General features: G+C 38.9%; 1 protein-coding gene across 1 annotated transcript in view; it reads left to right on the top strand.

Moving 5' to 3' along the window:
- Window positions 1–12872, top strand: part of plch1 (phospholipase C, eta 1) — a gene marked incomplete at both ends in the record, with an annotated part of 84039 nt that overhangs the window by 36265 nt on the left and 34902 nt on the right. Inside the window, 7 exons of the mRNA XM_079374795.1 lie at window positions 2421–2665; window positions 5406–5534; window positions 6329–6499; window positions 7732–7825; window positions 10039–10242; window positions 10345–10465; window positions 12650–12821. Coding sequence (XP_079230921.1) covers window positions 2421–2665; window positions 5406–5534; window positions 6329–6499; window positions 7732–7825; window positions 10039–10242; window positions 10345–10465; window positions 12650–12821 — 1136 coding nt within the window. The remainder of the gene's footprint in view (window positions 1–2420; window positions 2666–5405; window positions 5535–6328; window positions 6500–7731; window positions 7826–10038; window positions 10243–10344; window positions 10466–12649; window positions 12822–12872) is intronic.

The raw sequence follows: 12872 nt of genomic DNA, 5'->3' as shown, positions 1-12872 counted from the left end.
AGCGTGTAAGGCGGAAGCAGCTTCGCGACAAGCCGTATACGCACTGCCGGTCAGGGCCGACGAGTGCCTACAGGCCTGGGAGGGGAGCAACGGAACCCCACGCCAAGTGGTAGCAGTAGTTGGACACAGTTGCATCGCAACTGACCGCTCCACCGGCGGGATGCCCGCATACCCCCGCGCTACCCCACCATCAAGGGTGGTGAGGGAGGACGAACCACCAGACCGGTTTCGGGCAGTAAAAGGTGCCTTCCATGATCTAGTGAGCTCATCATGCACCTCCGGGAAGAAAGGCACCGGGGTGGGGCCCTGAGAACCAGCGCGAGCCACCCCGAGAAACCAATCGTCCAACCTAGAGGGTTCGGGACGCGGTGGAGGATTCCACTCGAGCCCGACCCTTTCGGCGGCCCGGGCAAGCATAGCCACCATCTCTGGATCCGAATCCGGAACCGCTGACCACCCAGAGGGTGGCAACGGTGCCGAATCACCATCTCCAGAGAGGGCAGACTCACCCTCCGATGCAGCGATTGACATCTGGTCACTGAGGGGAGCACCAAAGGATACAGCTGGTACTCCATGAGAGGGTCCAGCATGCTCCCTTGGCAGCTCCACAGGCTGCGAAGTGCCGGTGGCAGGAAGGACCCCCCCCTGAGGGGAATTCCTCACTGTCACCGTAAGACCAGTCCGGCCACTGTCAGAGGTAGTGGTCCCTCGGCTGCCGCCAGGGGGAGCCCTAGATCTAGGCAGGGGCACGGGCACTCCGCCCCTTTGCAGGAAACGGAGCCTGGTCCGCAACTCCGCGATGTTCATACTCCCGCAGTGAGAGCATGACTCATCCACGAAAGCTGCCTCAGCGTGATCAAAGCCCAGACACGAGAGGCAACGATCGTGACCATCACCCGGCGCCAGGTAACGACCGCATCCAGAAACGCACGGGTGGAAAGGCATCTTGAAAAAGACGCGTCTTTAAAAAGACGTTCCACCCGTGAATGCTCTTTCAGAGAAAAGCACTCTTTTAGTGTGCTGAAGCGCACAGGGGAGATGGCCGCTTGCAGCACGATCAGAGGGTAGTGCAATCCGATGTGTGCAACCCACTCGACAAAGGGAGACCACCACCGCTGACGCGCCGTCACACCAACACACTGACTTGCAGACACTTTGAAGAGTTGGTCAGGAGCAGAACGAAGAACGCTCGGCTCCGAAGCGAAAAGCTGAATATGCGCTGCACCCGCTGCCTAATTATACTCACGCTGTGATTAGCGGCAGCTGGATGCAATAATCGCATGCCAATATCCATTGGCTTGTTTAGATACTCTCGTAGGGGATTGGTCTCTCTAAGCGAGATCCCAATTCGTCGGTCACCGACGTGACTCGGAGTGACCGACTGATAGGGAACCACTTTGTGAAACAGAAAGGTTCTTCAAATGTTAAAGGTTCTTTATGGAACCATTTAGACAAAAAAGGTTCTTCTATGGCATCGTGAAGCACCTTTATTTTTAAGAGTGTTCCATTTTTGCTTCATTAGGGGTGAAATAATGATTTATTATCAGTTCCGGTTCCTCACACAAAGCTGTAGTATAGTTTCAGAAGACTTGGAATAAAGATACACAAGTGGTTTTAGGAAACTTCTATGGTTTAACCCCTAATTTTAGTTTTTTTGTGTACTTTTGGAGCTTGACAGCTGTGGCCACTATGAACTGTCATTGTATGGCAAGAGTTGTAGGAAATTTCTGCAGAATTTCTACATTTGTGTTTCATCGAAATAATAACAGCATACTAGTTTGAAATTACATGTGGTTGTGTTAAAAAGAAATATCCCTTTGAAATTGGATTTCTGAAAGATTCAGAGGCTGGTTTGGGTTTAGATGTTGATCAGACTGAAGTGGACAGAAAGCACACAGTGCCTGCAGAGGCTGTCAAGAATTGTGCTTTCATGTAAAGTAACACAACAAACACTCGGCCGCCAACACTAAAGCCTAGGTTCCCTTATGGGAAACCAAAGAAAGAGTGATGAATAATGAGAGCAACAGAGAGCAAAAGGCATAGGGAGGAAATATTGCTGAAATCTAATTACATATTGTTATGCTTCAATGTTTTAAAAGTGAAAAAAGAGACAAACGTAAGGAAGATGGGGAAGTAGAGGTGATAACTGTCAGATTTTTCTACTCCGAATAATTGTTTATTCAGTTACAGAATCAGATAAGTATATTAACACACTATTTCCACTTCAGTATCTTTCAATTCATTTTAAATTGAACTCTTCACCCAAACAAATCTTTTATTGAAGTGGAGTAATGTGGGTCAGATCGCTGCTGGCAAGACTTTTTCTAATGAATGTATCTCTGCGTGTTGGTCATCCATAGCTAGTGGCTCATTGCTTCAGGGGTTCACAAATCATGTTCTCTTTTCTCTCTCCCTTCCAGTCACCATCGACTCACTCTACAAGGTCACAGAAGGTCGCCAGTCTGACATTTTCCATCGGCATGCAGAAGGGAACTTTGATCCGAGTTGTTGTTTCACAATTTACCATGGCAATCATATGGAATCTCTGGACTTGGTGACCTCGAATGCAGAGGAAGCGAGGACATGGGTGACTGGACTCCGATATCTGATGGCCGGTATCAGTGATGAAGATTCGCTAGCCAAGAGACAGCGCACACATGATCAATATCCTTTACTGCAAGATGGGTGGATGGATAAATTTAATACAGTAATCATTTACTCGTTTTTTCTTCTGGGGACCACAAAAAGAGATGTTTTGAGAAATATTCACAGTGCTCTTTCCCATGCAACAAATGCATATTTGCAATTAGGACAGTAATACTTTTTAATGCTTTTGAAAGAAGTTTCTTGTGCTCACCAAGACTGCATTTAGTTGATCAAAAATGCAGTGAAAACAGTAATATTGTGATTTTTGAATTTTTATATATTTTAAAATGTAATTTATACTTATGTGATGGCAGTGAATTTTCAGCACCATTACTTCAGTCTTTACTGCCACATGATTCTTCAGAAATCATTCTAATATGCTGATCTGGTGCTCAAGAACCATCTCTTATTATTATCAGTGTTGAAATACGTATTATTTACATTCCAAAATAAATAAATAAACAAAATAAGATAAATACAAATAAAAACAAGAACTTACTGACTCCTAACATTTTTATTTGTATATTTTATATATATATTTATTTTTATTTATATATTTATTTATGTAAAGTGTATTGAGCACCTACCTACAGTATATAACTATGTATATTATTACTATTATTCATTTTCACTCATACAAAACTATCGTATGGCCTTGGAAGACTTGAAAAAGAGCACACAATTTGTATAGACTTCTTTTATAGTGATTTGTTCTCGCCACTGCATTCGTTGTTTGTAAAAGAGCAGCTTTGACATTCAGAATTCAAAAAAATAGAACATACTGTAATCTTAATTTTTTAGCTGAAGTAATCATTTAATGGAGTGATTGAGGAGGTGTTACATACATCATTGGATAAATAGATGAAGGCAGAGAGGGAAGGACGGATTTATGATCGATTTTGACTGATTGATGTAGACCGATTTACAAAAGAGAGAGATGTACAAAAAGGGAGATAGCGTGAGCTCTTTAAGTCAGTCTGCATGTGAGCGGTTCACTGCTTCAGGGAGTCTTCCTCTGCAGGGAGTTCTTACAGAATCACAGCCTCACATGAAAGGACCGGCCTTAGAGGAAGAAGAGATAAAAAGCCAGAGCTCATCCTCTCCTCCCTTATGTTTATGTCTCTTATTCTCATTAAAGAGGCGTGAGTCATCAGGAGGCAGTAATTATAATCTGCCATAACAGTAGAAACACAGCATATGGCCGTTGGTAATTTCACTTACACTTTCAATCTAGACGCCAGTTCAACTGTGACCTGTTTTATTGTTGTGCATAAAGAGACAGTGATTCTAGTGCCCTTCATTTTAAAAACATAATCATAGAGAACCAGACAAGCAGAAGAGAGCAGCCAAAACTTGGCAGACTATAAGGTGGCAAACACATGTCTTTTTTTGAGTGAAAAGTCAGTTGTTTATGAATTAGACTATGCTATTTGCTCTGCTTCTGATTAATTATGAAGAATGAAAAAGCTTCATTTGTTGGTGAATCCAACTTGCTTGTATGTTACTGTGTATATCCCATGAGGACATTATTATGTGCCATTATTTTGTGATACACACCTTTTTTATCTTTCCACATGAATTTTGCACTGCAAACCTGTAAAATATGACTGAAAAAGCAGGAAACACTTGCACAGAGTAAAAGATTGATCTTTAAAATTTAAGAATCAATATCAAGACTGTTCAAATGAAGAAAATCAATATATTTAGCGTGCCCTTAAAAACATAGAAAGAAGGCATAGAAATTTACCCACTCACACCCGCTGTACTAGACATGCTTAACAGATCAAAGAAAATGGATTAACATTAAATGACATAGAAATATAAAATAGATATTCTGCTTCGTACAGCTCTGGTTAAATGTTGATGCCCCTCTGGTTAGCCTCCTAATTGTGCCGCTGTTACCTGAATCGACCGCTATATTTGGATGACTTTCAAAGTCTGTCCCTTGTCTGCAGACCCTTCCACGTAGCCTCTCACTGTTTTCCTTTTAGTCACAGAAGCACTGCCTCTTTCCTGCCTGTAATTACATCCATCAAGGCTCTCTGCCAACTGTCATACTTCATAAAACCAGACATCTCTTCTTCCACAGTATAGATGATCTATGTCATGACAGCTTCTCACTACTGATCACGCATACAGAAAATATTCCTCCATACCCATATTCCCACATTTGCAAATATCCTAGCAAATTTATCAAAATTACATAGCGTATTACATAAAGAAACTTATTATCCATACAAAAATGTCTTGCATATCATGCATTTGCCCTCTAAGCGGATTGAGATCCAGCTCTTTGTTTTCAACATCTTATAACTCTTTTCACTTTACGAGACAAATAAAGCAGCCCAATTGCACTCAGCAGATGGGCTGATGCCTTAAAACGGAGCTTTACTTGTTTCATCTGTCAGGAAGGCCTTTTTTCATGCAAATGAAAACCGTGTGTTTGTCAGCTATGGGATTCTCTCAGTTGTGCATTAGAGCTAATTGTGTTACAGCTCTGAGAAGAGGGAAGGATGAGCTCATCCACTCCTGATGTGCACAGGCAGAAAAGTAATACAGAAAATTATTTTCTCAATTAGGTTTCTTTTAAAGAGACAGACCATAAATGAAAAGCATATACATTTTTTTCTGTTTAAACTGTATGTGTTGCCATCCTGAAAATCATTTGATCAAAAACAAAAATGTCAGTGTAACTTTATTCTGCGGCTTCATCGTCCAGTTTTTTCTCTGGTGGTCTTTTCTCTTAACCTTGCTGTAAGTGGATGAAGCAAACCTTTGAGGAGGCTGATAAGAATGGAGATGGTCTTCTGAACATTGAAGAGATCTACCAGCTTTTACACAAGTTGAACGTCAACTTGCCTCGCAGGAAAGTCAAACAGATGTTCCAGGTATGTGGGGAAGATTTGAATATTGGAAGCCTTGGAAAGTGAAAAGTTTTCATTTAGTCATCAAATGTGGCTTTATTTCTTCAGAGGAACGCAAATGAAGATTTTTAGTAATATAATCCATCTCTGTGAGTCCGTATAAACACAATCTGAAGCTCACATGAGAAGTGAGCTTACATTTACATCAAACGTACACTCAACTCTCTAGTAAAACCATGTACGCCAATTGGCTGGAAGTGGTGGTTTACAGTTAAACCACTTCACAATCCTCTTGTTGTGCTTCAGAAGACATTGATGTGTTGATAAGTCTCATGAGATTCAGTCAGTATTTCCATTGCTTTGTAGAAAGTGTGATTTAATCAGGCTTAGGCTGTTCCCTCAAGGCAAAGTACAAATGATAATTTTAAATATCACATTGTTTTCTGTGTACTATTTGTTCAGTAGAGCTGTGCTAACACCATTGTGTTCTATATAGCACCTTATGATTAAAGTTGTATCTCTGTTTTGCTTCAGTTAACATGGAAGACATTGAATTTGGGCTAAAACTGAGCGTTAGTACTTTTGACAGTAAAAGAGAGAGGGAGAATTGAGTATAATACGCATGACAAAATGAAGACTTTTCACCTAAACTTAGCCTGTTATTTGAAAAGGTCAGTTTATACTATTGTCATAGAACAGGCATGAAGAGGCAATTTTTATTTGATATTTTAATGTAATTTAATTTTAGTGGCATTTAAGGATATTTTCTCTTTGAAACCCCTTATGTATCTTTGCTCTTTCTCTGCATGTGTTCACAGGAAGCAGACACTGATGACCAGCAGGGCACACTGACGTTTGAGGAATTCACTGTCTTCTATAAGATGATTTCGTTAAGGCGAGACCTCTATCTGCTGCTCATGTGCTTCAGTGAGAAGAAAGATCACCTGACCGCAGAGGAAGTCGGTAACTTTCTGCGCGTGGAGCAAAAGGTTAGTGTAATATCTGTTCCTGATCAAAACCTGTGACATCTCACATTCGATATTGTGTCTCTTCTCATTTACCATATGTCATTCTCATCTGGAATGGAAACTTGTATCTATGTTAAATTCCAATACACATGTTCCAGTGACCATGTCTGTTCATGATATTTTCATGCTTTTATAAACGTACAAGATTATTGCAGAAGCTTTCTCCCTCAGCCTTACATAGTGTTTTAAATGTAAATCCCATAAGCACTGTCCTGACTGATGTTCCGTAACCACCTCTGATGTCAGGCTTTTAGCTACTTCCTTTTCCTTTTCAGGCTCTTGCATCTCACTATGTGCTCTCTATATACATCCTTATTCATCAAGTTAAACTTGAATTTTGCATGTAAAAAAAAATAAAAAATCTACTTAAGTCATCCAAGCCTGTACTGCCAAACACAGATAACCTATCGCTTTACTTCCTCCTATTGGTTAAAAACGCACACATGTAATACAGAACTACTGTAAACAACACATTCTATATTTATTATCAGTATGTGTGTATATACACAACTCTAAGAGCTTTTTCAAAGAATTCATTCTTTTAACAAGGACACATTTATTATATTATATTTAAACCAAAGCATCATTTCACATTACTTCAAATTAATAACTCAGACATAGTATATTATTGATGTTTCTGATTTCACGTTTATTCTCTTTTCATTCCATTGTAGTTTTGGTTCGTAATGATTTTATAGATAAAGTACACCTCACATTTTTACATTAATTTGGATTGTTTTACTGTGTTTCATGCATTTATTTTGTGTTACACCCTTTATTGTACGTCTTTCGCTATTCCAGCTCAATATCTGCCAGAGCTCTTGGGTATTCTTTAAGATTCAGAAAGTGAAAGGCTCTGCCTCTCTATCAGCCATTATAATGACTTTCCAGCTGAGGCTATGAACAGCCCCAGTGTGATGCTAAAAAAGCCTCTCTGTGCCCCTGCTCCCTCTCTCTGCCCACGCACGGGCCATGAAGCCCTAGGGGAAGTTGTGAAAAGAGGGAAAGGGTGCAGACAAAACAGAAGGATGAAGTCATTTAGTGACAGAATGGCAGTTTGGAGGATTTTTTGTGATCTTACTTTAAAAGGAGGTGACCCTTAGAGACCAAATGATTGACATGTTATGGATACTATCTGGAAGAGTGACATGAGGTTGACCCCCACTTTTCATTTCTTTTCTGCTTCTTCATAGATGTCCAATGTGACCCCTGAGTACTGTCTGGACATAATCAATAAGTTTGAAGTCTCTGAGGAGAACAAGCAGAATGGAGTTCTTGGAATTGAAGGTGAGGACTATATTTAGCCACACTCTTTTCTTTCCCTCCCGATTTTCCCATACTTATTTATTGAAGAAAACCTGACAGAATGTCTGAATAACTAGACTCAAACTATTCATGATAATGTGTGTAATAAAAAAATATATATGCAATTATGCTGTAACCAAACATTAAAGGGATCGTTCACCCAAAAATGAAAATGTTGTCATAATTTACTCACCCTCATGTCGTTCCAAACCTGTGTGAATTTCTTTCTTATGCTGAACATAATATAAGATACTTTGAAGAATGCTGTTAATCAAACAGTTGACGGTCCACATTGACTTCCATAGTATTTCTCTAAGTTAATGGTGACCAACAACTGTTTGGTTCTTCAAAATGTCTTCTTTTGTTCAACATAAGAAAGAAACTTAGACAGGTTTGGAATGACTTGAAGGCAAGCAAATGATGACAATATTTTAATTTTTGGGTCAACTGTTCCTTTAAAGTCCAAACTAATCTCAGAACACCACAAGCTCAGCATCAATAGAGGTTATGGAAGGAACTGCTAAACCACCAGTTAAACAGTGAGCTGTGCCATGAAACTGTGTCACATTTATTGTTTGGCATTTGTGTCTCCACTAAGTGCCAACCTATAGACACTATAGAATACGTGACTCCATAGCTGTGGCAGGAAGTAGAGATGTCTTTACCGCTTACATTTTACAAAGTGGTGGGTAGTGTGACAGCAGAACAGGCTGTTCTGCTGGATCTTAAAATTTCTGTTTGTGTGTGTCGTGAAATTTCATTTGATCTTTTTGGAGCTTTATTGATTGGGTCCATGAGCACTGTACACTGACAGTGATAGATAGATCTATCTATCTATCTATCTATCTATCTATCTATCTATCTATCTATCTATCTATCTATCTATCTATCTATCTATCTATCTATCTATCTATCTATCTATCTATCTATCTATCTTACCTGGGGTTTTAATCCCTCTCTTTTTGACCACTTTCCTGATTTATTTGAGGGGAGGGTGTATCTATGGGCAGGTGTATGTATTGGCCTTTCCTATCTTTACATCTTGAAATAAGCTTGTGCAATTGACATATGAAGGAGACAACGGAATATGACACAGTGGGCATTAGCTTTTGTTATAGCCGCTCTGATAGTCGCAAAACTATACTGAATGCTGTGGTTTGTGCTAGAGTCAGGACTAGTAGACGAACATTGTGCTTTTTAAAGTTTTTCATCTTCAAACCAAACTTACAATTTCAGCCGGCAGTTTAAATCCCATCTGTTTAAGAATTAGGTCAATAGGCAGAGAGCAGGCAGTCTTTAGTGGCTGTTCGTAAACAATTGACCACATGAGCATCTACACTGTGAAAGCAATCCAGTCAAATGCATTTTCGATGGAAGTGGCCAGAAGTGGACAAGCCCAAAACATTTCAGATCCCATTTACACCTGTATTTAGCATTGTCCACATGATTGGATTGCGGAAAACATCCTAATACCAAATGTAAACGGGGTCTATATATCTCTCTGTCTGTCCTTTTTATACATGGTATTTATTGCAAATTTGCAATAGTTTTTTGTTTATGTGTATGTGCCGATTCCATAATTGAATGTTTTCCATTAGTGGCTTGTCAAGCTGAAACTAATTTATTCAGCAAACATCTGCTGCATACCACTTGCACACAGCTCTCTTTTTGTCTAAAAACTGCATTTTTGAAAGAGAGCAAGACATTTAGGCTTTTAAAATGTCACTGGAATGATTTCTCCAGCTGTTGCACTCATATTTTAGCAGTGCATCATTAGTCATTTGCCTAAATTTTGAGCTTTTGAAAGACATGTTAAATGTTTTGTTTTTGATTCTGTAGCACTATGTAATATACCAGCCTGATCTCACAATGCAATTCGTACATTTTTTAGGAGGTGGCTAATTCGTACGACCTCACTCGTACAAATTCATACGATTTTTGCTAAACCGTACGTATTTTACGAGTTGCCAATTCGTATGAATTTGTACGAATGACGTACACCTAACCCTGCCCCTAAACCTACCCGTCACTGGGGTTTAGACAAATCTTACTAAATCGTACAAGTGAGGTCGTACGAATTCGTACGAATTAGCCACCTCATAAAATATGTACGAATTGCCGTGAGATAGCGTTGAATATACAGCTCGAAGAAATAAAAAATATACAGCTATTTTGGGTCTGCTTTCACTATCTAGGGTTCACCAACTACACGCGGAGCCCAGTCTGTGATGTGTTCAACCCTCAGCACAACGAGGTCAATCAAGACATGGATCAGCCTCTATGTAACTATTTCATAGCCTCTTCCCACAACACCTACTTGACTGGAGATCAGCTGCTGTCCCACTCCAAGACGGATATGTATGCTTGGGTCCTGCAGGCCGGCTGCCGCTGTGTGGAGGGTAAGAGATAACACTTGTGGATATATGTCTAATATATCTTTTCCAATGGTTGTAAATCAATTATTTTTAGAGCCTTGTTTGTGACAATGCTTTGTATTACAGTGGACTGTTGGGATGGTCCAGATGGGGAACCTATGGTCCAACATGGTTACACTCTGACCTCCAAGATCACCTTTAAATCTGTCATTGAGACCATCAACAAATACGCCTTTGTAAACAATGAGTGCGTACTTCCTTCTCTCTTCAGTTATTCTTTTCTCTTTTATGATAGTTATTTATGATCAGCCATTAGTGGATGTCAGGAAATCAATCATCATTTTCTTTGTAGCTTTTAGAAACTATCCCTGGTGGGCATAATAAAGCCATTTAAAGCTCATTTAAATAAACCATTTGTTCACTTTTGAAAAGTTTTTTTAGCATAAAAAGTAATTTTACCTTTAAAGAAAGAAACATTACTCTGATGTATCACATGAGATAACAACTGTTTTTGATTTATACTCCCAAAAATTTTAGTTATTCTAAAAAATATATATATATATCCTTAAAGTTTAATAATCAAAATAATCAAAAAAATTTTTTTTTAAACAATAATAATAAAAGATCAAAATATAAATGTTTCAAAATCATACAACTAAGTAGCATAATACCATTGAAAGATTTATCATCACATATTGCATACCGTCTTACATAATACTTTAAACAATACTACTATAATACATAATATGCAGCAAGCTAGTTTTCCATTTTACATTACAATACAGCTTCATTATACAAAATTGTTTCAGTAATCATCTTCACAAGGGAATGTCGTGTGTGTTCATCTTTGTTAGACTGCTATCTGTTTTCATGTGTAATAGAGTGTTAATTCAAAAACAATTCAGATGGGCTTGCTTGTTTGCTTTGTCTTACTATTACCAGACAAGGCATTCAGTGAGGTGCATGACAAAAAAAAAATATATATTTAATTTGTTGTGGAAAATTGTTTTCTTTATCACCATGAGGATAAATAGAGTAATAATTGAAGAGATCTTCCTGTACCAGTGCCTGGATGCTCCTAGAAAGCTACCTGTCTGTTACTTTAATGTATTTTTATCATTAAACAGCCACCTGTTTCAGCTAATGGCTCACCATAATGGAGCAAATGAGCCTTTTAGCACATGCACATCACATGCAAATTACACTCACCAAATCCCATGACACCTGCTGAGACAGTATTGCTATCACTGCAGCCCTACAAGGCATCTTTTTTATCTTTCACTTCCCTCTTTCAGATTCTCTTGTTTTTTCATGGTGTGTGTACGTGTATGCGTGTATTTGTGTGTGAGAGGAATGTGGTTCATAATGTAGGGCTTTTAAAACCTATCAGGGTTTCCCTGATTCCTAGGTATCTGACATTTATATACAGCTTGTCTGAATCTAATTCTGTCATTTTCATGAAACAGATTATTATTATCATCATCATCATTATTATTATTATTTTTATTCTACACTGAAATTTCTGTGCTCACCCTTTTTTATGCATCACATGCAGCCATCAAATTCACAACACGTTTTTTGTCTTGACCTGAAAATGTCAGGATGTTTTTTAACAGTTTAGAAACTGATATAATGAATATTGTATTTATGTATGCATATATGTATGTGTGTGTGTGTTTATTTATACATTTAGGTTCTGCATTAAAATATTTCATTGCTATATTTTAATGATAGATATTTGTCAGTTTATTACTGTACAATATTTGTCTCCAGTAAAATAGAAGTGTAATAGTTTTATATCTGTATTTAAAACCTTAAACAATTTGCAGTGGGGTAAGAAAAATGAACTTAATTCAACAGGTATTTATTCTCTGAAAACATTATCTACTGCAGATATGTATAATATCTTAATATTTATTATTTTCAAGAACATTTGTCATGATTCAGGGAAGTTTCGATAGGTTTATTGGTGAACAAGGCACAAACACCGATTAAGAGAAAGACTTTTGCATTGTAAAATGTGTGGTGTTTTCTTGCATGCTTTTGGAAACACCTTGTTAGAGCAATTGTTAGAATATGCAGTGTCAAGGTCTCAGACTATGAGTGAGAATAGAAATCAAAGTCAAGTGTGATTTGTTTGAGTGTGCAGATGAAGTAAACAGAACAGCCGGACAGCATGCGGCAAGGGAAAGAAAGTAAAAAAAGAGACGTAGTCAAAAAGCAGACAGGAAAAAGAGAAGAGTGAGATGGCAAAAGAGAGAGAGAGCACATGACAGGGAAGATGAGTCAAGATGAAAGAAATAAGGATAAAAGGTTAATGTCGGGGGAAGGCTCTGGAGGCAGGGAGCAGCTGCTGACTGTTCTAGCTGTTCCCTGGTTTGTGATTACTGTCACCCTCATCCCTTTTCTCTTCTGTCTCCTGCTGCGTCAGGTTCCCCGTGATCCTGTCCATAGAGAATCACTGCAGCATTCAGCAGCAGAAGAAGATAGCTCAGCACCTGAAAGAGATCTTTGGAGACAAGCTGGATGTTGGGGAGGCTCTGAACAAAGACCCAAAGCAGCTCCCCAGTCCGAACTCCCTGAAGGGCAAGCTACTTATAAAGGTTTGGCATGAAATGAAGACACCCTTTTCTCCATTTCTTATTTCTTATTTT

This window comes from Barbus barbus (genome assembly GCF_936440315.1).
Source record: "Barbus barbus genome assembly, chromosome: 23".
Lineage (NCBI taxonomy): Eukaryota > Metazoa > Chordata > Actinopteri > Cypriniformes > Cyprinidae > Barbus > Barbus barbus.
This window is presented reverse-complemented; position numbering and strand designations above follow the sequence as displayed.